Genomic DNA, 22,100 nt, shown 5'->3' on the forward strand with positions numbered 1-22,100 from the left:
CTCTTTCTCCTTATAAACCCAAACCCTACTCTCTCTCCTCATTCTCAGCCTCCCTCGCTCATTCTCTCTCCTCCTCTCCATATCCTCCTCTCCTGATCTCCTCTCCATATCCTCCTCTCCATCCTCTCCTGATCTCCTCTCCAGATCTCCTCCCCTCTCGATCTCATCTCCTCTCTCTCTCTCCAGATTTCCTCTCCTTTCTCTCCCATCTCATCTCTTCGATCTTTCCTGCTCTCTCATCTCACGCCGGCCTCCCTTCACTTTTCTGCTCTGTCGTCTCACCACCGCCGCCGTCTCAACTCGCCTCTTGTCTCAACTCGCCTCTTACTCTCTTCCAAAGTATTACTGCAGCTAAGCTTTTGTCTCAACTCACCTCTTACTCTCTTCTCGATTATTCTGGGTTTAGGTTGTTTCAATTAATTGATATTTCTGGGTTTTTTTAATTTCTTGGTTATTTTTAATTTGGTTTTTTTTTTTTCGTGTTTTCTGGGTCTTTTGGGTTTTCTGGGTTTTTGGGGATTATGTTTCATGAGTTTTATTAATTTTTTTGTTTTAATTGATGCATGCGTTTTTTGGGGTTTAATTATGCGATTATAATCAATTTGGGATTTTCAATTATAATCAAATTGGGATTTTAATTCGTTATTTCTCGAACATTCTGGGTTTAAATTGTTGATTTTTTTGATTTTTTTTCTCGGTTTTTTAAAATTATTTATGGGATTTTGTTTTCATTTTTGTTTGATTTTTTTTTTCTGGGTTTTCTTCCGGGTATTACGAGTTGTAGATTTTCTGGGTTTTTCAGTTGTTTTTGTTTTTAATTTTGTGGATTTTTTTTTTCTGGGTTTTTGCATTTTTGTGCATGTACTGTTTGCATATCTTAGTGCCTTGTTTTAATCGATTTTTTTTTTGTTTTGATTGATGCAGGAATATTATTGATTTAGATCTTAAATGGAATCGAAGAGTCAAGATGAAGGAATATTGTTTTTATATTGTAAATTTTTTTTTATATTGGAAATTTTTTTATGTATATTCGATTTTAGTTTTGTGTAATTTGATTAATTTAGATCTTCTAAATTGGAATTGTTGTACAATTACTTACATATTGATGAATATATGTGTTTTTATTTATATTATACATATAAATATGTTTCTGCTACACTTTAAGTGAAAAAAATGAAAAAAAAAAAAAAAAAAAAATTTTGTTTTTTAAGGGCATTATTGCCACCAGTTAACCAGTGGCAAACCTCATTAATACACAAAAAAAAAAAAAAAGCGGGAGAGATTATTGCCACCGGTTAACCGGTGGCAATACTTGTTTTTGCCACCGGTTAACCGGTGGCAATACTTGTTTTTGCCACCGGTTTTGAACCGGTGGCTTTTTAAAAAGCTAATTGCCACCCCCCAACTGACCACCGGTTCAAAACCGGTGGCATAGGGGGGTTTTGAACCGGTGGCCAATTGATATTTTCGCCTAGTGGAAGTAACCCCCATAATGGAATGAAGAGATCTATATATGTAAGTAAACCGTCTAGAGCATAAGACAAGGAGGTCCAATGTTTTCTTACTTTCTCCATTCCAATAATATTGCACAAAGGATGAAATTACCACAATTTATATGTTAAATATCTATAATTGTATAAGAGTTAAAATTATATAAAGTTGATAATTGTGAAAGTACTTTATAAGACGAATCTAACAAAATCTCAAATGACTATATTTTACTTAAAGTATACATTATATTATATGGTCAAACAGGAGGAATAGTGCAAAATTCTCATTGTTGCAATATTATTGGAACGAAAGAAGTATATATCTTTGTCCTCTACTTTGAAAGACTCTCTCTGATGATTGAAGATAGTGTTAGCATTGGCGATTGAAAAATCTATTAAAATTAGCACTTTTGTCAAAAATACCATCTTTCTTACACCAAGTAGTCACTTTTTACATGATTTTTCATACATTTATTTTTGGTACTTAGAGAGCCATAAGAGCGGGGATGAAAATCGATCTCAGGATCTCGTAAGATAGAGAAGGAAGCTCTAACCACTTGAACTATTACATACTGTATATATTTAGTGCTGTGCAATTCATATATTTGGGCCGGCCAGAAAACGTGAGCTCAACTAACCGCCCGCAGGCCGTATCATTGCATAATATATCCAGCAAATACCAAGTATATTAAATAATTGTTATACTAATAACTAATCATGCAAATAAGAGAATACATACTAGTATAAATAACAAGACAGGTATTACGTTTTTAGTACCAAAAAAAATATAGAGAGGCTTTTATAAAATATTAAAGTTTAAAAACAAAATTTTAAAATTTACAACAATGGCTTATTCTAATGTCTTCTTAGTCACCATTGTTGTTATTGCATTCCTAGGTATTGCGTCTGCTGTTGACAACCTCGTTAGCGTCGACATTAGCATAAATGCACCATTAGTAACCCAAAAGAGAGGTGATATTGTTGTTCGAGGCCTCATCTCCTGCATAAGGGATAATGACAAGAGTAAATGGATTCCATTGGAAGGTAAAGAACGCAATTTCTTGTATTGCATATTATTATCATTCCCTCCATCTCCTTACTTTTGCCCCATAACTCCCCTAGTAAGTATATGTTTACTTTATTAATTTTTGATTCGGTTGAGTTGATTGGAGAGAATAATGATAGGTCTAAAATATTGTTTGTGAGAGTAAATAGTGATCCTATAGCCATAAAGATAGACACCTTTTGAAACAGAAAGTGAAGCAAATATTACAGAATGGATGAGTCGTATGTATATTAGTCTTTATTTTCATAGTTTTTTAAAACAATATTGAATTTGGACTGGGAGTTGTCTGATAATAGATTTTCAGAAAAATATACACGATGTGTGCAATAAAGTTAGAAATTCACTATACTCTTACTTTTTCAATTAATGTGGGACAACACACTTGCAAACACAAGAGAGAGTCCACTTTACAAGTTCAAGGAGATATAATTCTATACCAAAAACATATGGCGATAGGAGGTTGCTTCTTAGCCTTATAAAGTGTTTGACTCTATCAACATTTATCAATGTGGGACACTTATATGTGTGATTTGGTAGGACATAATTCAACATTATTTCAAATTTTCAATGAATGAACAAAAATAATGATACTTAAAATTGTGGACAATAAAATTGACAGGTGCAACAGCAAAGCTGTACTGCCCCTTATTCCAGACTAAGTCAACATCGGCAGATAAAAATGGTTTCTTCCTCGTCAAATTGCCGTCCGTACGTTTCAGCGATGACTGCAGAGTGTACCTTGACAGCCCGGGCCCTGACGCAGGCGATTGCATTTTGCCAAGTGATGAAAACCATGGCATCTTTGGTGCTCCTATTACTAAAACTGATGAGCATCCTAGCCTCTACCAAGTTGGACCTTTCTTCTACACAAATCCTCAAGTTTGATGTGTTTCTTATATGGGGAGGCTTCGCGCAATTGAGATAGGAATTGATCGTGATTTTGAGCCTGTTCTTTCGAGTTTTGATGATCATGGATCTCTTTCAATATTCTGAGATTAATAATGATCATGATTTGAGTGTTGTGGGTTGCAGCTTTTTTTTTTTTTTGGATTTGAAGTTCTTTGTTTGTGCTCTTATTAGGGTTGATGCTTAGTTCTTTAGTTCATTAAAGTTTATGTCATTTGATTTAACTACCCTATATTTTTTTCATTTGGGAGATCCAATATATAAGTACTATAATTTGAAATTCTAAAATGGCACTTGCGTTTTTGTTGATATTATAGACCATGACATCATGCATCATGACAAGAACAATAAATGTCACTATGAACACTGACATAGCAAGTACGGAATACGACTTGGGAACAAAGAGAGTAATCCCCCGTTTTTAATAAGTATTACACTTGACCAACACATAGATTTAGGATTTTTTTTTTTTGAAATAACCACCCCTCAAATCACCCTATTTTGAAATAACCACCTCTTTTTTCGAATATTTGAAATAACCACCCATAAAAAAAATAAAGTAAGAATTCACCACCCATTGACTGAGTCTGATCAATTTTCGTCTATTGGGCCCACCTAACGGCTATTTTTCTCATTTTATATACTCAGAGCCTCGATTCTTTTTTCCTCAATTCATTTTCTCCAACAACGGTTATGATAAAAAAAATCAAAAATCACAAATTTGATAATAAGTGTCAGAAATTAGATAATATTGGTCAAGTATTAGATAATAAGTATCATAAATTTGATAATATTGGTTAGATATTAGATAATAAGTATTAGAAATTAGATAATAAGTGTCAAAAATTAGATAATATTGGTCAGGTTTAGATAATAAGTATCAGAATTTAGATAATATTGGTCAAATATTTGATAATGTTGGTCAGGCATTAGATAATATTGGTCAGAAATTAGATAATAAGTATAAGAACTCAAGCAATCCCACTATGAAGAAGACCTACTTCAGCTATTTCGATGAGGCAATACTGTATTAGCCGCCAAAAAGTACTGAGATCTAGGACTGAGAAAATTGGACTCATACCCATTTTTTATTGCATAATTTCTCCTGAATCTCTCAAACACCCCAGCTATTCCGATGAGGATGTCCGATGATGCGCCTTGATATAGGGACAAATATGTAGTAATAAAGGCAGCGGTCGTTGAGGTTTGCGTTCAACAGAGTCCGCCATTGAAGAAGAAAAAGGAAGCTTCTATGATGAGGTAAGGATTCGAATGAGAAGGAGAGAGAAAATGTGAAAAAAATGGTGATGAATGAAGCATTGTAAAAATGGAGGAAAAGTAAAATGGAGGTGGTGTGTTTGAAGGTTATAAACTGGACTCACGTGAGTCCGTTTTACGCAAAATCTTCTCTACTTATTCTGATGGTAAGAAGTTTAAGGAGTAGATTCCACTATTCCAGATTGTTTTATCACTTTTCATATTTTGGACAAAAACTTATTATTATCACAAAAAAAAAAACAAAAAAAACGGGTATACTATGACCCGACCTGATAAAATCGGGTACCCGTTCTTCTCGGGTCAGGACATGGGCCGAGTTACTATACACACTACCCGAAGATCTGGGAACCCGTATTTTCAGGTACCTAAAAACCCGGGTACCTGGATTTGAACACCCCCGGTAATAAGGGAATCGAAAATTAACAAATGGTGGGATACGTTAATCACTAATTCAAATGCAATTGATTAGTTGGAAAATTAGCAGGCATGCATTGCATTTTGCATACATATATTGATATATATATATAGTGTTGTGCTGTGCAAATCATATAGTTGGGCCGGCAAAATACGTGAGCTTAACTAACCAATCGCAGGCTGTTTCTAAGGATTGCAAAAATAAATCCAGCATACACTAAATATAATTATACATTAATTAAATAAATTAATATACTTATAAATCATGCAAATCAGATAATACATACTACTCCGTAGTATAAATAACAAGGCAAGCATATTGTATCAAGCATCAAATAATACTAAGTTTTCATAAAATCTTAAGGTTGAAAAACAAAAGTTTGAAAGTTAACAGCAATAATGGCTTCTTCTAATGTTTTTTTAGCCACCATTGTTGTTATTGCATTTTTGGGTATTGTATCTGCTGCTGACATTGTTGTTAGCCCCCTCGTTACAGTCGACATTGATGTAGGTTTTTTTTCAGCTACCCAGAAAAATAACGAGGTTATTCAGGTTCGAGGCACCATCTTCTGCGTTAAGGGCGATAAATGGGATAAGTGGATTCCTTTGAAAGGTAGTAATAATGCAACTTTATGCGTAACATAATCATAATATATACTCGTATGCATATTTCCTTCATTTTTATATGTTCATGTTCTTATTATATGCAGTTAGTGGTAATTATTAGCAGGGCCTTTTCTGAGATTTCAGAGGCCCAAGGCGAACTAATATATTGGGGCCCTATATATATTTATTTATTTATTTTGTCCAAAGATTGGGGACCTAAAAATTTAGTAGTATGTACTTTTAGTTTATTTTATTTTATTGAATAATTATAGTATGCATTTTTTTCTTTATGTAGGAGGAAATTTCATTTCATTATTATTTGAAACAAATAATCCAATTTTATTTAGTTGTTGTAAAATAAAAACAAATCCTAAGAATATTAAAAATTGAACTATATATAGGCTACAAATATAAAGTAATATTTTGTTATTATTTATTTTAAAAAAATTGTAGCATATATATATACGTCTATCTTTATTTGATGATGTTATTGTTATTATTGTACTTAGAATTGGTATAGTTTTCCAAACAAGCTAAAGTAAACTAATCATAATTGTTAGAATACTTTTATATATGAAAGACTTTTGACAATGTATGTACTATAGTAAAATTTGGACTTGATAGGGTCAAAGTTTGTCACATTTATACTATATCCATTTCAGAATAATTGACATAATTTGATTTTTTGTACTGTTCATCAAACTTAAATCGTTTATTTATACTAACTCTAAAAACTTAGATGTTGCAATGTAAAATGCTGTTAAATTAGTGACGATAGACTTTCTTTAGCTGTATTGTTATACTTGCAACTTTTTTGACACATATTGAAAAATTAATTAGAAAATGTAAATGGATAGATCAATCTATAAATTTAAACCATAACAATTTCAAGAAAATGCTCCGTAACTATTAACTTTTGCATTGTTTAGTTTGTCTTACACTCCTATAATAAAGTGTTACGTTGTAAAATTTCATCAATAAGTAATAATAATACTACCTCCGGTCCAATTTACTCGCAACAAAGGGATATTATTTGTGAGACATAAAATATTTCTTTGTTGCGAGTAAATTGGAGCGGAAGTAGTAATAATGATGCACAAAATTGTGGAAAATTGACAGGGCAAAGAGCAAACGTGTACTGTCCCTTGTTCAAAACTACATCAACTACGACGGATGAAAATGGTTTCTTCATCGTGAAATTGCCGGCAAATCGTTTCGACAACGAATGCAGAGTATACCTTGATTTACTCGGCCATGGTGAAAAAGGTTGCAGGTACCGAACTGATGTCCACGGTGGCACAACTGGTGCTCCTATAGTTAAATCTGATGAGAATGGCATCTACCAAGTTGGGCCTTTCGTCTACAGACCCACTCCGCCAAATGTTTAATTTTTTACGTGACTATGTTACGTGACAAGGGCTCGTGCAATTGCAACAGGATTTGAAAAAGGAGTTGATCGTGATTTTGAACTCGTTCTTTCGATGAACTTGTGTAGTTTGATTTGCTCATTTTTCTTTAAATATTTGAGATGTATTTTATTTTTGCTCTTCTATTAGGGATGATGCTTAGTTCATCAAAGTTTCAAAATGAGATTGTGAGTTGGGAGAAGGAAGGGTATATATTTACCCTCTATTTTCTCAATTGATGGAGATTATAAAATTTAATATAAATGATTAATTAATTTTACTATTTGGTTATTCGAAATTTTAGTATCAATTTTGTTGTCGGGTGATGCTAGGGCCCTATTTAGTTCGCCTTATATTTGCTTAGCTGATCTGGTCTGATCTAATCTAATCTGAATGTCAGATTTAACCAAACTTTGACCTTACATATATTATAATCTGTACGGAAAAAATATATCAAGTGAGGTCTTGTTAGATACGTAATAATGTGTATTTATTAATATGTGATTTTCATAATTTTTTTCATTACGAAATTAAAGATATTTAGCAATAAAAAACTGCACATAAAACAATGATATGATCTTAACTTATTTTTTCTGATCTGAATTTATTTTTTCTAGAATAATTAAAAATAAGGTGAACTAAACAAGGGCTAAGTCCTTGAATGAAAAAAATGATGGCCTAAACAATGTCGTCAAATGTCATAATAGTTTAGTGAACAATGAGATGGCAATGCAAGTATGTACCAATTAATGATAATCTCTCTCTCTCTCTCTTCTATTTTTTTTTTTTTTTTTTTGGAAAAAATGTATATCTCGTTTTCATTACATGTATTTCTATTTTTCTCTATCTTTCTCCTCTGCCAGTAATGTACCATGAATCCTTCCTATTTCAACACAAAGGAGTTTCCTTTCATTTATTACAACGATTTACTCGGAATTGTCGCTAAATTCCCAACTTAATATTAAAAATGAAGTATATTAAATGCTTATAACATCACCCTATTATTAATGCATTCCTAAGAAAAATTGTACTACTACTTAATTTGGTGACATGCCATGACTAGTTTAGATTTATACAAGAGAGTAACACTACAAGGTACGCCTTTACAATATGAGTAACTAAACTTGTAACTTTAAGAGTTGAGACCGGGCCTAAGCATAAAATTCGTTTGCTACCATAACTACGATACGTGTCCATGAGCATCGACTGATCAATACTTCTGAAGGACACATCGTTCATAGTAAAGCGACAATTTTAGTATATTAGTTAGTCGATAAGTGAGTTGGCATGAAAATTTAGTGCTGTGCAAATCATTTAGTTGCGCCGGCCGGCAACAAACGTGAACTAAATTAGTCGCCCGCCGGCCGTATAGCTAAGGACATCAAAATAAATTCCAGCACATACAAAAGTATATTAAATAAATTGTAAAACATGCACATCATAAGATACACGTACACCTTGAAAAAAGTTAACATATTAACTTCGTACAAGTCTTATAAATAACAAGTCAAAGAATATTGTATGTAGTACCAAATAAAAGTATATTAAATTTTTAAGGTTGAAAAACAAAGCTTTAAAAATATCACAGCAATGACTTCTTATTACAATATCTTCATAGACACCATTGTTGTTATTGCATTTCTAGGTATTATTGCGTCTGTTGATAACAACGTTAACGGCGACATTAGCGTAGATATGCCAGTATTTGCTCCAGAAAGAGATGATATTAAGGTTCGAGGCACCATCTTCTGTGTAAACAACAATGATTGGAATAATTGGATTCCGCTGGGAGGTAATTAATAACATATTCACAATATACTCCGTTTGTCCCATTTTATTTGTACCGTAAGTTCACTTTATGTGAGAGCTTTATTAGTCATATAGTGCAAACATAAAGGGACAAAGTCACAAAGGGAGTATCTATGTAAATCTTCTTACTATATGCATGTAGCGGTAGTAATTAGCAGTAATTAATCTATAAGTTTATTCTTATTTGATGGACGTTATCTGAAAAAGTAATTTAAAAATCAGTTCTATTGTTTGCTAATAATACTCAAGTCACTTCATAAGTCCAAGGAGGTTCATCTCAAAACCTTATGGCTGTAAGATCGAGTAGCTCCTTTGGTGTTTAACTTCTTTTATCAATGGGAGATTCTCGAATGTGTTGTTTGAGAATGCTATACATCAACACATAATATTGCAAGATAGATTTCCAATGATTAAAATTGATGACACATAGAAAATGTGGAAAATTGACAGGGGCAAGAGTAGAGGTGTACTGTCCCTGGTTCCGTATGAAGTCAACAGTGACGGATAATGAAGGTTTCTTCCTCATCGACTTGCCATACAAACGTTTCAGCGATGACTGCAGAGTGTACCTTGACAGCCCCAGCCATGGCGAACATGACTGCATTTTCCCAACTGATACTAACAATGGCACCTCTGGTACTCCAATAGCTAAATCTAATGAGCACCCTGGCCTCTACGAAGTTGGACCTTTCGTCTATGTAAACACCCTATGAATTTAATTTATTTTTATGCGAGGGCTCAAGCAATTGCAGCAGGATTTGTAATAGGAAATATGATCATGATTTTGAACTCATTCTTCCAATGATCATCCCTTTTAATATATTGAGATTAATTTAGTACATCTTATTGGGTCTTGAATTGTATTTTTTTTGGACATTGTTTCAATGAGGATTCTAGGCACCTACCAAGAATGTGAAACAAATATTCCATTCCATACTGTACCTCAACCTTTACGATATTTGCAAGTCAGACACTTTGAAAGTGAGGGGGAGGAATTCCTCCCACCAAAACTTTTCCTTGTGGGGATCGAACCCCAGCATCAACAGTGCAATCTTTCCCACTAGCTTGGTTGAAATAAATAAATAATCATGCTGTAATATTTATAATGAAATACATACAATAGAGCAAACTCAAAAAAAAGCTAAGCATTGTGTTACAGAGAGAAATACAAAGTATTCACAAAACTCGACATTATTAGAAAGTAGATGTACAGTACAGGAAGAACTTCCACACCAACAAACTATTAGCACGAAATTTTGTAAAACCTCTCCGACCTATCTTAAAAACCCAAATCAATATGCAGTTCCAAAACATGACCTTTAAAAGATTGACACCTTTGCAAAAATATTTATACAGTTGACAAAGATTAGACAACTTCAAACTCACATTCACACAAGCCAGACTTAAATAGCATTTCACCTATGCCATTGAAGAAACAAACTGCCAAAAAAGTTGCAGAAAATTCTTTATGGCAAGCCTACCTATTCACAGCAAGAAATTTAAGAAGGATTATGTTACCGAAAAACCCAGTCCCAGTAGAACGCCATCCAACTCCATGACACTGAGACAAAGGACTAACCAATCACAATAAAGATTAATCTGCACGCTAAGCCATGTAGTTGCCGTTTGACCACGGTAACTGAGGCATGTAAATCAGATGCTACCATAACTACTTCTTCATGAGCCAGCTGATCAATACTTATGAAGGATACATCGTTCATATAAAGCAAGGACTTGGTTCTTGCTAGGATTTGCCAGCTTCAGCAGCTCAGCACCAAAATTATGTTTCACCAGTTCTTGCTTTAGTTTCTGAACGGTAAACTTGGTATAATCTTCTGAATTTATTTGTTCAGTAACATCTTCACCACTCCCAAAAACCAGATGAACATCTTCTGGTGATGCTGTTTGCCGGAAAGGGCTGCCAATGCTCTTAAGCTTCTTCTTGACTCGAGTAATAAGTCTATCATCCTCGGCAGAATCAACCCTCATTTCAATGGCCTCCACATTTGAACGTTTCCCATTAGATTTACTAGCCTGGAGCTTCGCTTCCAAGGCTGATTCATTAAAACGAACAGAAGCCAATTCTTGTTGTACAAGATCAAGCTTACCCTGGGTGGTCTGCAGCTGAACAGAGAGAGCTTCAGCCCTACGATTGGCTTCTGCTCGAGCACTACGCTCTGTTTCAAGTAATTCATTAAGTACTTGAACTGTGCTGGATCTTTCAGCATTGTTTAATTTCATTCGAGATTCTATCTCCTTCTCTCTTTCTTCAACTCTAGCCTCCAGCAATATCACTTTAGATTTTGCATCCATTTCTGATGCACGTATTCTAGTAAGTTCATCAGCTAGATCCTTTTTCTGCCTCTCTAAATTCTCAATCTGCCTCTCTGCCTTCTCAATATGGGCCAATCTTTCCATGTATATTTTTTGAATATCACTTTTTTCCTTTAGAGCGTTTTCTGCTTCTGCTCGTGCTTGATCAGCAACCTCAACAGCTCTCCTGGATTCTATTTCAGCAGCTTTACATCTCTCTTGTAACTCATCAATCATCATGGATTCAGGTTGATACTTCTCCTCCAGATAGCTTTTTTCCTGCTCAAGTATCTTCGACTGTCTCTCAAATGATTTTGCTTTCGCATTTGCAGCTTCCAACTCCTCTTCCAGCACCTTTATCTTGTTTTTTAAATCTGATACTTCCATATCATAGTTGATGACTCTTGACTCAGCAGCCTACAAAAGTTGAGAAAACAATAAATCAAACTATTAAAAATTATAAATGTAGCCTGTATGTCAATACAATTGCACAACATTACAGTAATTTAAAGGAGAAATGAAAGAGTGAGGCCATGAAAGGTGTGCCCAATCCAGTCTAGAACAGAGTATTCATTAAGTACTCCATTACACTTTATAATTCATCGCAACGGTGATTTTTAATGAACATTGCTCGTCACAAGCTAATTATGAGCGTGGATGTCAAATATCTTAGTTGGTAAAAGTCTTGGGGGGGTGATAACCAAGACTTGAGATCAAATCTAATCTACATTGTTTCCCTTGCAGCTATTTCTACCAAGTAAATAAATAAAGTTACTTATCAGCGACTTGTTTTTGCTTCACTATGAAATTTCTTTTAACTATTCATGTCAATTTAGACTGTATCTGACATAGAAAAGCCAGCAGAAAGTTAAGTGTTGCTCTGATTTGTGTAATTCCTTCACTTCAAATTTATAGTGAGCCTTGGTCAATAGAAATTAGCTTCATTACAGGCCAGATTTAGTCCATTATCAATCCCCCTTGAAGGAAAATCTAAGTCAACACAAACAAATAAAGTAAAGAGATGATATCTGGGATGTATAACTTAAACAGCTATCAGTACTCTTTTCATAATAGTTATGAATTAAAAATCCTGCTTTATGGTACAATAATATTACTTCAATCATTAGGTTTAAATCTGTGGTCCATCATCATTCACCAAAGATATACTAAATATGAAAGAAAAACAAACAAAAATATCAAGGTTCAAAATCACTAACACTAGAGTAAATTGAAACTGCATGAGTATTAATTGATTCTATTATTGTAGCCACTTATACTTGATATTTACTGAAGGCTGAGCTATATCATTGAAAACTTCTATGATCACACAGCAAGGTATGTCTAACAACTTGTTAGTTAATAGAGCTACTTCAGGAAAAAAAAAACACAAATACTCACCTTCAACCCCAGCTGTAAAGTTGTTAGCTGTTGTTCAACCTGGTCCACCTTCGCCATCTTTTCCTTGAGCTCTTCCTCCTGAATTTTATTTACAAATAAATGAAAAAATAAAATAACAAAAAACCTCCTTTGCACTAGCTCCATTCCTGCAAAATCTTTACGCTTTCCGTTTTAGTTCGTTCCCAAAAGTTGTTTACAGTCTTTACTCTTTACACTTCTGCTTTATCTTATTCTTTGCAACCATTACAATATTTTTACACAATTCCATCTCTTTCCTAGTTTTTTCCTACTAATTCCTTACACTAACACTTACTTGATCCCCCTTTTTCTTCCAACCACTCACCCTATCAACACTCTTTCTCCAATTACCTTAACTTGTTTGCAAATAGTAATGGTAAAGATCCTTTGGGAACAGAGGTGAGGTAGTATATCTCTAGTACAAGAATCTCATAACTATGAGCAAAAGAATTTGTGAATTGTGACTACTATTTGACAGACTCTCAAGCCAGAACTAAGATAGAAAGGTGGTTAATAAATTAAATAAAGAGTTGCAGAGTATGTCATACCTTTACAGCTAAAGTCTTAACAAATTCAGCTCTTAGCATATCTTCCCTCAATTGCATATTCTTATTTGTAGTTTCTTGCACAACAGCTGCCTTTCCAAGGGCTGATTTTGCGTCCTTGGCAGCAATATCATACTTCCGTTTCCACTCCTCCGCTTCTTCTTTTGCAGACTGAGCTTGTTCCCGAAGAGCAGCCAGACTTGCTTCAGCAGCGCTAGCCCTAGACTTCAGAACACCTATTTCTGCAGAAGCTTCATCCTCTTCAGCCTTCTGTTTCAATAAGATATCTTCATATTTCTTTTTCCATTCAGAAGATTCCTTCTTGACTGAATCCAGCGTTTTTGATAAGCTGGAATATCTCTCATCCAAAGAGCTATATTTACTTTGTAAGTTAGTTAGTTGGTTTGTATAATCATCAGCAATTTTCCTCTTGTCACTTAGAGCATCATCATAGCGTTTCAGGTACTCAGACTTTTGCTTCTCACTTGCTTCTAATTTTTTAGTAAGCAAAACCACATTTTCTTCAAGGGACTGGCACTTCAATTTAAGGGCACTTCGCTCCGTTCCAACCTTATCAAGTTGCTTTCTAGCAACTTCAGCGATTAGATCTTCAAAACTGGGAAAATTTACACACCATTAAATAAATCATTTACCACAGGAGAAGAAAGCATAACCAAATACCAACACTGACCTTCGCTGAAGGAAAATAGCCTTCTTTTCTTCCTTCCCAGGGCCATAACATGAAGCTTCATACTCAGACAAAAGATCATCAAGCACCTGCGCACATAAGCCACAATGTTCAAGAGATGACCAGACTTGCAGTTCTGTTTATTTTGGATTTATCGAGTTATCCATAAACATCTACCATGAAAAGGAGTACATTGCCCAGGGTATTTGTTGATTTGTGGCAATAGTGATTCGTGTACATTAACAATAATTAGTTAAGCATTAGTCAGAACAAGCAATGCCTATCACATACCAACTTAAATATAAAGAAAGATACGTTGAACAAGATTACAGTATATAAGTATAATATTGATTATAAATGTCAGTTCGATTCACAATATATACTGAAGACACACAAATACAAGGTATCACTGTTAAGCATTATGCAATTATTATCTGTTTAGCTGTTCTTAATTCAGAATTACTGTCAGCATCCATAGCCCCAAAAAATAAATTACATTGCTAGACGGAAGCCCTCTAATTGCTAGTGCTTCTTCCTTAAGCGCCTCTCCTCACGTCAATCAATTACTCAGTAACCTAGGTATGTAAGAGGGGGGGGGGGGGGGTGAGAGGAAGGTTTGCTATGATCATCCACAAAGATTATTTTCTAAGCAATTCTACATGCTCTTGCAAAGCCACTTTATTCATGTCATTGTATACTCCTTTTACAGAAAGATGTTTCTTTGACCACAGTTGAGAAATGGCACCATGTGACCATAGAACAACAGAAGCTACAGCATTTGGAAATTTTGCAAATGGGCCTTACATAACAGGAATTTAAGGAAAGATTTCTAACCTTAAGCACTTGAACTAGTTCTGCATTAGGGACAAGGCAAGCTATTCTTAGTTGTTTTTCCATATTTTGAATTGCTGTTGAACATTGTAAATCTGCCTCCATGTATGTATTTTTCCTATAATTCTGCATAGAAAATATATAACAAAGAGTTATGTGAAGGAAAGAAATTATGGTAAGTAACTGAAGACTGAGATATATTAAAGCATTGAGAACTTGAAGGAACCCTGCATTCAACTAAGTAAAGCATTATATCTGCAAATATCAAATGAACCAATACAAACTTTAACAACCTCAAATTCCTTCCTACAATAATTCTGCAGAAGCATCTCATATTTCTGCCTTGTTGAACCAGCTCCTACAGCATTTGAATTATATATGCTCAAAGCATTTTGCACTGCATCTTCATGGGCCTCTCTAAGTGCTGCCTACAAAACAAGGCATGAGAATATAAATAGAAATAAAACAATAATTCAAAAGTACAATACAGGATAGACCCTTACTTCCTCAGGAGGCTTTGACTTGTCAAAGGCAGATGTATATTCTTCAGAAGCTCTGTTGAATGCCTTTCTACATTCAGTTTCTTCAACACTCTGAAAAAAAAAAAAAATAATAATAATAATTAATTAATTAATTAATCTTTTACACAAACAAAGTCAAATTATAAAGGTTTAAATCCTATACAAGGGCAGAAATGTAACTAAACCAGGCAACTCAAAGACAGGAAAAGAACTTTTGAAACTTTCCCGATTTCCTTGTTCCTAAAAGCATATAGCTTGAGATAAACAAGCATCTATTCCGGATTTTACCCAATTCTCACCAACAAAGAATATAGTGTGTATACCAAGTCCGGTTCATTACCATTTTTATCAGCCTGAACACAGACGAAATTTCATTCAGTTTCTTGTTATTACTTTCACCATTCCTCAACGTCCTTCAGCTTAAACAAATTTTATTATTCCTAGTTACATGAAAGATGCAGTATTACTATTCAATAAATGCTAATAAAAGATTAATGGTAGCAATCCAACTACTAAGTGCTCCCTCCAGATTTTTTTAAGTGACACACTAGCTTCTATGCGGAATTTAATTAGATATGTATAGAATATAAAGGTAGGGTAGTTTCTTAGAGAATTAAATATTAAGACGTAAGATGAGAGAAATAATAAAGAAAGTAGGAATGCTGTAGGGATGGGGACCATGTAGAGAGAAAGAAAGACAGATACAAGAAAAAATAGTAGAATGTTTCCAAAATGGAAAGTATCACTTTTTTTAGGGGAGGAAAAAAAAAAGGTTTAATTGTGTTATCTATTAAAAAAAAAAAAGAAAAAGACAGCGTACTTAATATAGACCATTTTTTCAACTTATAAGATTAAGAAAGCTTTCTCCCATAGCAATAGTAATACAAGATTAGGTGCATTGCAAATTATTATTTGCTATAGTGCACCATCTTTCCAAAATAGGAAGGAAGAAGGAATCAGAGTTGAGAGAAGTGCAAGCATCATAAAGACCTAAAATGCATGAGGTACCCAACAAGTATGCATACAGGGCACAAAAGAGAATAAAGGTTACTTGAGGGATTCTAACAAATAGGCCTGATTGCAGTTGTTTTCTTATAGCTCAATCTGTGATTTAGCACATTCATTAACTTCTAATGATGAGGAGAATTAGTCTAATTAATAGGCTAGTTTCTTTACCAACTCAAAGTTGACTGGGAAAGGTCTTAACTCTAGAAACCTGAAGTTGATAGTCTTGATACATTATCAATTTGTCATGTATGTAGTGGGAAAAACCCCTATAACAGCTGCCATAAGGATTGGAATCACATTATAAATCCTCTTTATGATGATGATATTTTGTGATACATATTGACAAGCTGGGTGATAGGAATGAGATTCTTTGGCTGGACTTATGCTATAGGCTAGAACACCTAATATTAACTACCATGAGCAAATGCTCAAAGTAAATTCACATTGGGTAAAACTATCAAAATTTTACTTTATTGTTGAGTGGGGGTTTACGTTGTGTCTGTGTAGTACATAAACTTCGGTTGGCTATTGGTCCAACATAAGTGTCTAATGGAATTTGACAGAGCACTACCAAAAGATGAAAAACTTTTTAAAAAATGAAGTACAAGCAGTTAATTAATTTCCTTTGTATCCTTCCATCTCTTAGTAATTTCTTTTGCTATTAAGATCCTCAGTGACTTCATTTGGGGGGGTGAGGGTGGAGGGAGGGAAAACAATTTAGAAATGTAAACCTAAAGAAAATGAACTCCTTCTATCCCTATTTAGTTGTCACGCTTCCCTTATAAATTTCCTGCATCCTTCCATCTCTTAGTAATTTCTTTTGCTATTAAGGTCCTCAGTGACTTCATTTTTTTTTTTTTTTTTTTTTTGATGGGGGGGGGGGGGGTGGAGGAAGGGAAAACAATTGAAAACGTACTCCTTCTATCCCTATTTAGTTGTCACACTTCCCTTATAAATTTGTCCCTGTTTAATTGACAAACTTCTCTCTTTTTTATCTGAAAAATGGCATGGACAGTTGGATGCACAATTTTTTCAAATACAAAAATTATCCCACTACTATTCATCACACAACAACATTAGAATCAATTAAATTTGCCTAAATCTTTGTGTCATTCAAATTGAGTCAACTAGACTACGGAGGATCATTTTGAAGTATTAACGAAAGGAGCTCTCTTTTGTGTTAGCTGAGCCTGTGCACATGAAGGGTGTCTTGATTTAACTCTTCTAGTACGGTGGGGATCTTGACATACTGAGTTGGCAAGCTTTAGGCTTAGCATTTTAGTTCTATAGTCTTAGTGGTTGTGTGCTAGCTGCTACTAGATACGATGTAAACTGAGAACAATTCTTTGGTAATTAAACTACATAGTTATTTTACTCACACAATAAATAATAAATAAATAATTAAAAATCCTTAATAAGTGAGTATGGTGTGTTAAGGCCTTGAAGACGCGGGGGGGGGGGGGGGGGGGGGGGGGAATATTGTTCATTATGGAAAATGTATGTAGTAATTTGTCTCCATTCAAGAGAGACAAGACCATGCATCATCAAACAAGCATCATAACTAAAATTATAAGATAATTGCTCAAGAGGATCCTGTGGAAGACTTGCCTGCCAAGAGGAACTTATTGTTGGAACAGCACCATTATTCAAAGCATCAAGAAATGATTGTGTTAAACCAGCAAGCATAGGTCCATTCATTACAGTTGCGCCAATTTGCTTGGGCCTCGTTCTTTCAAATGCAAACCTCATTAATGCATCCAACCCAGATCTAAATTCTGGTCTTAAGTTGTGCAGCTGTGTACAATAAATATAATCTGCAAATGTTAGTCAGAGAGAGAGAGAGAGAGAGTAGTCCACTCAAAAGTTTATTGGAGAATAAAGATACTTACTGGTGTTTGATCAAGATGCTGAAGTTCAGTCTCACTGTTCAATGGCCGAACAAGGGTGAAACATTCACGATCAGGGAAAAGAGCACGGATTGATTCCCGAATCTAATAGTCATGAGGTATTATATCAGTGCAACCATATACACTAGCATAATTTGCATCATCAAAATAATAAACGAATTCATGGTCATTGATTATATTATTAATAATTTATTCACCACATCATAGGCAAGAACATCATAACAGTGATCCAAACACAGGACAAAAGTCAGCTACAACGTTAGTTTTCCACCCATCTGCCATTACACACTAGCAATGCATATAAACCCAAAATCCACACCCCCACCAGAAGGCAACATGCCAACATTACTCAATGGGTCTTAGTCCCTAAGATTCCTGTGCCCCCACCTCATGTACTCAATCAGAGCACTGGCAATATATTTGGTTAAAAAAAATGCATTTAAAGTCCATACATAAACCCCTCTCAAAGTAACTTCATCTAGTGGCGAAGTGGTTTCTAGGAGAGCAACAAAGCAGGTGGAGTAACAATTAAAGATCCACAGCCAACCCAATCTCCATGTCAGACACAATTCACACAAATACTTGATTCCCAGACATGCCTATTAGCCATCACTCCATTAGACCATACCATAACCCATTAAACCACAAATCATGTTCAAATATAAATTCAAGATACAGGAAAAGGTTGTTGATGTTGGTATAAAAAGGGGGTGCCAAACTTCAAAGAGTCATTAAACAAGCAAGGGCTTCCAACTACCACCATCCCAGAGATAGACGCAGACTAAAGGAAATGTACACATGACATTGAAGGAGACACCATGACCGCAGGAACCAAAAGCTATCTCCACAGTCCACATAAAGGAATCAGAGCTAAGAATCAAAGAGAAAAAACTCATTTGCCAACTTGTATATATTATAATCAATATTAACCCAATTCCACAAAAGAGACTCCCACAGTGAGTGGAGATGATGTGACCTAGCGAGGAACAGATGCACATAGCCTTACCCCTTGCCCTAAGACAAAAAGATTGTCCTTGCTTGACTCTAAGTATAAAAGCAAATTATCATCTTACATTATAAATAAATAAATATATAAAGGCAATTTACAACAATTTAGTACTCCCTCTATTCCATAATATTTGGGTCATTTTTTATAAGGCTCTTCCCACTATTGCTTAATTCCATTATTTGTCAAAGACATACTAACATTTTTCTACTCAATCTCTTTCCTTAAAGGGTAATCACATGTTCCCACTAATATAAGTATATAACTTTGTTATATATTTCCACTGTTATGTGGAATGTGGATCTATAGTAAGTGCGAAGAACTTAGTGGAATGAAGGAAATAAACCCAAAGGCAATAATATATATTTGGCTCCATAATCTAACTTATATTTTGTACTCGTAGAGTTGTATGTTTAATAATTCAATGTAGAAAGCAGGGAAAATGAGAGATAACCATAAACAGCTAATATGACATGCACGAGTATAGCAACAGATTAAAGCAAATTCTTTATCATCTCTAAAATAGAAAAATAAAAATCTCATCCTTCTACGTTTCACCGCCAACAAGAAGAACCTTGCCACACATACCTCATTTTTTGCAACTATATCCTTCCCACTACCTTGAACTGGCCTCAGCGCAAGCTCCAAATAATCACGAGGCGTTATCTTTCGATCATCCTCAACCAAATCCAGATAGAAGTCCTGCATGATAATGTACATGTAAATCAAAGTAACCAAGAGCCTACGTTCAAGGATACAAAGCAATTTACCCTCAAAAGCCAAACAAAGATTGGCGAAAATTGCCCAAGTTCGGAAGCTGTGGTCCTTCCTCCAGGGGCCCTAACACGTATATGTTTAGTCATTTCGGTCACAAGGGAAAGTTGATCCAATGCAGCCTCGTCAATTCCACCCATCTACATTATGAAAAATATTTTAGCAATAACCACTATTATTTTGATGCTAGCACAACACTTAGAAAACAGATAAAGCTGCATACAAATTGAATATGCAACCGAAGAACAATGACCAATCTCTAAGAAGTTTTCCTACCTGGTTGAAGATGAACAAACTGGATAAGAGAACAGCCAAAGAAAATATTTGTGTGCTGTATGTTCCCTGTAAAAACACTGTGTAAATAAAATGCAAGTGAACCGAGCATAATTACTCATAAAACATAGATAAGTCAGCCATTATTGACATCCTCACTGAAAACATGGAACATGCAGACAGCTAAGATGCCATACAGTAATGGCTAAGTAAATTAAATATAGAAAATGAATCAAAAACAGAAGTAGCACTGACAGTCTGATCATAAGCATCGATTCCTTCAGTATCCAGCAGTATAAGATTGTATTCTGTTCCGTCAAGAGCAGTCTTCTTCAAAGGGGTACTCCACAACCAAAGTCCTTTTGTACATGGCCGATGCGTTGATGCAACTTGAAATCCACTGCTCCTCCCAAGAAGCTAGAACCATTTATAAATACCGTTAGCTTCACTTATACAGTACGATAATACAGCATCACACATGCAGAAATCATTCTTTCCAAAGACTTTTATTAACAAGGCACAAGAAACAGGACCCTTCTACGCACTTATGGCCGGCATTGTAAAGATTAATCAGGTCCGAGAAACAATCAACATTTATACGTTCTTCTATACAGTACAACAATTGTAATCTATAATTTCAATTTGAAGAGCCAATATTGCTAACATATCTACAAATTATTAGTCAAAATCGATCCATTACAAGAATTAAACTAGAAATCTACAGTATCGTTTCGAAAAAATCAAAATCACTGCTCTTACATGATCAAGAACATTACTCTACAACTAATAACTGTCGAATTCAGTTATTAAACCACAAATAAACTATCACATTGTCGAATTTTCACCATCAACTCAAAATTGCATGCTACTAATCACAATTCAAAAACTACATTCTACATCAACAATCAAATCACTCACAAAATAAAGGTCAATCAAAATTCAACCAACCACAATTACAAAACCCTAGTAAAATCCACTTCAAAATCAAAACCTCCCAATTTTCAGACCACTTCAACAAACCAAAAAAAATCCAAAATTCAAGAGGAGAGAGAAAGTAAAACCTGATTGAGAATAAAGCTCTTGCCCTGACGAGCACGACCACAAACAGCGACGACTCCAATTGGCTCCTTAACAAGCTGAAGAACAGCCAAAGCTTCTGGATCAATGCGAAACTTGCCATTTTCATCGCTGTATACGAACCTAATCGGCCGCGCTGGGCCAGTTACCGACGGCGCCGGCGGTGGTGGCGACGGTTGTGGAGGATTTTCCGGCGACGGGGAGGAATCGACGGCGTCTTTGCCTCGGAATAATCTCATAATTGGGGAAGGAGCGTAAGTTGGAAATTTTGAGGAGTAAAAGAGGAATAAATGATTGTTTTGGTGATTTATATAAGTTGCTTTTTGGGAATGGAGAATAAGAAAAAGAAGGAATTAAATATTTTGAAGAGGGAAAAAATTAAAAAAAAATGATTATACAGTACTCATTAGATACTTTTGTGGGGTCTCAACATTGCGGTTATGGAAGTACAAGTATACAGCTCCTTAAACTAATCAATTGATTTTTTTAATTTATTTGTTTTTTGAAAAATTGTTCAAAATAATACAGTATAATCTTGGCTTTGTTTGGTTTAATAAAAAAAGGGATAGGAAAGAAAGAAAGAAAGAAAGAAAGAAAGAGAGAAAGAGAGAAAGAGAAGGGAAAGGAAAAACTTAATTCTTGGTCTCTACCTACTCAAGTCTAACTTGGACTTAGGATTAACAAAAATAAAAAAGAGAAATTAAAAAAGTTTACTACAAACAAAATAACTGAAAGAATAGTACAACAGTAGGGGACTCCTTCCTTT

At 34.7% G+C, this 22,100-nt stretch overlaps 1 protein-coding gene across 1 annotated transcript; it reads right to left on the reverse strand.

Moving 5' to 3' along the window:
* Positions 1-10,105: 10,105 nt before the first annotated feature.
* On the reverse strand, positions 10,106-21,821 carry LOC145618117 (uncharacterized). Its single transcript, XM_081672906.1, has 14 exons — positions 21,319-21,821; positions 20,513-20,674; positions 20,261-20,326; positions 19,981-20,124; positions 19,799-19,912; positions 18,187-18,288; positions 17,906-18,091; positions 15,272-15,361; positions 15,062-15,196; positions 14,772-14,894; positions 13,941-14,026; positions 13,253-13,865; positions 12,687-12,764; positions 10,106-11,705 (listed from the first exon to the last, which is right to left on the reverse strand). The coding sequence occupies exons 1-14, from the start codon at positions 21,571-21,573 to the stop codon at positions 10,668-10,670; spliced, it is 3,192 nt and encodes a 1,063-aa protein (XP_081529032.1). The 5' UTR covers positions 21,574-21,821; the 3' UTR covers positions 10,106-10,667.
* Between the last annotated feature and the right edge of the window lie 279 nt (positions 21,822-22,100).

Source organism: Chenopodium album, chromosome 26 (genome assembly GCF_948465745.1).
Source record: "Chenopodium album chromosome 26, dcCheAlbu1.1, whole genome shotgun sequence".
Taxonomy (NCBI): domain Eukaryota; kingdom Viridiplantae; phylum Streptophyta; class Magnoliopsida; order Caryophyllales; family Amaranthaceae; genus Chenopodium; species Chenopodium album.

Bases quoted from the DNA above. Each gene is read 5' to 3' on its own strand.
- LOC145618117 (XM_081672906.1), bottom strand. From the start codon at position 21,573: ATGAGATTATTCCGAGGCAAAGACGCCGTCGATTCCTCCCCGTCGCCG. The intron at 20,327-20,512 runs GTCAGTGCTACT...GTGTTTTTACAG, and splicing joins TCGATGCTTATGATCAGACT to GGAACATACAGCACACAAAT. The intron at 14,027-14,771 runs GTTAGAAATCTT...TTATGTGCGCAG, and splicing joins AACTAGTTCAAGTGCTTAAG to GTGCTTGATGATCTTTTGTC.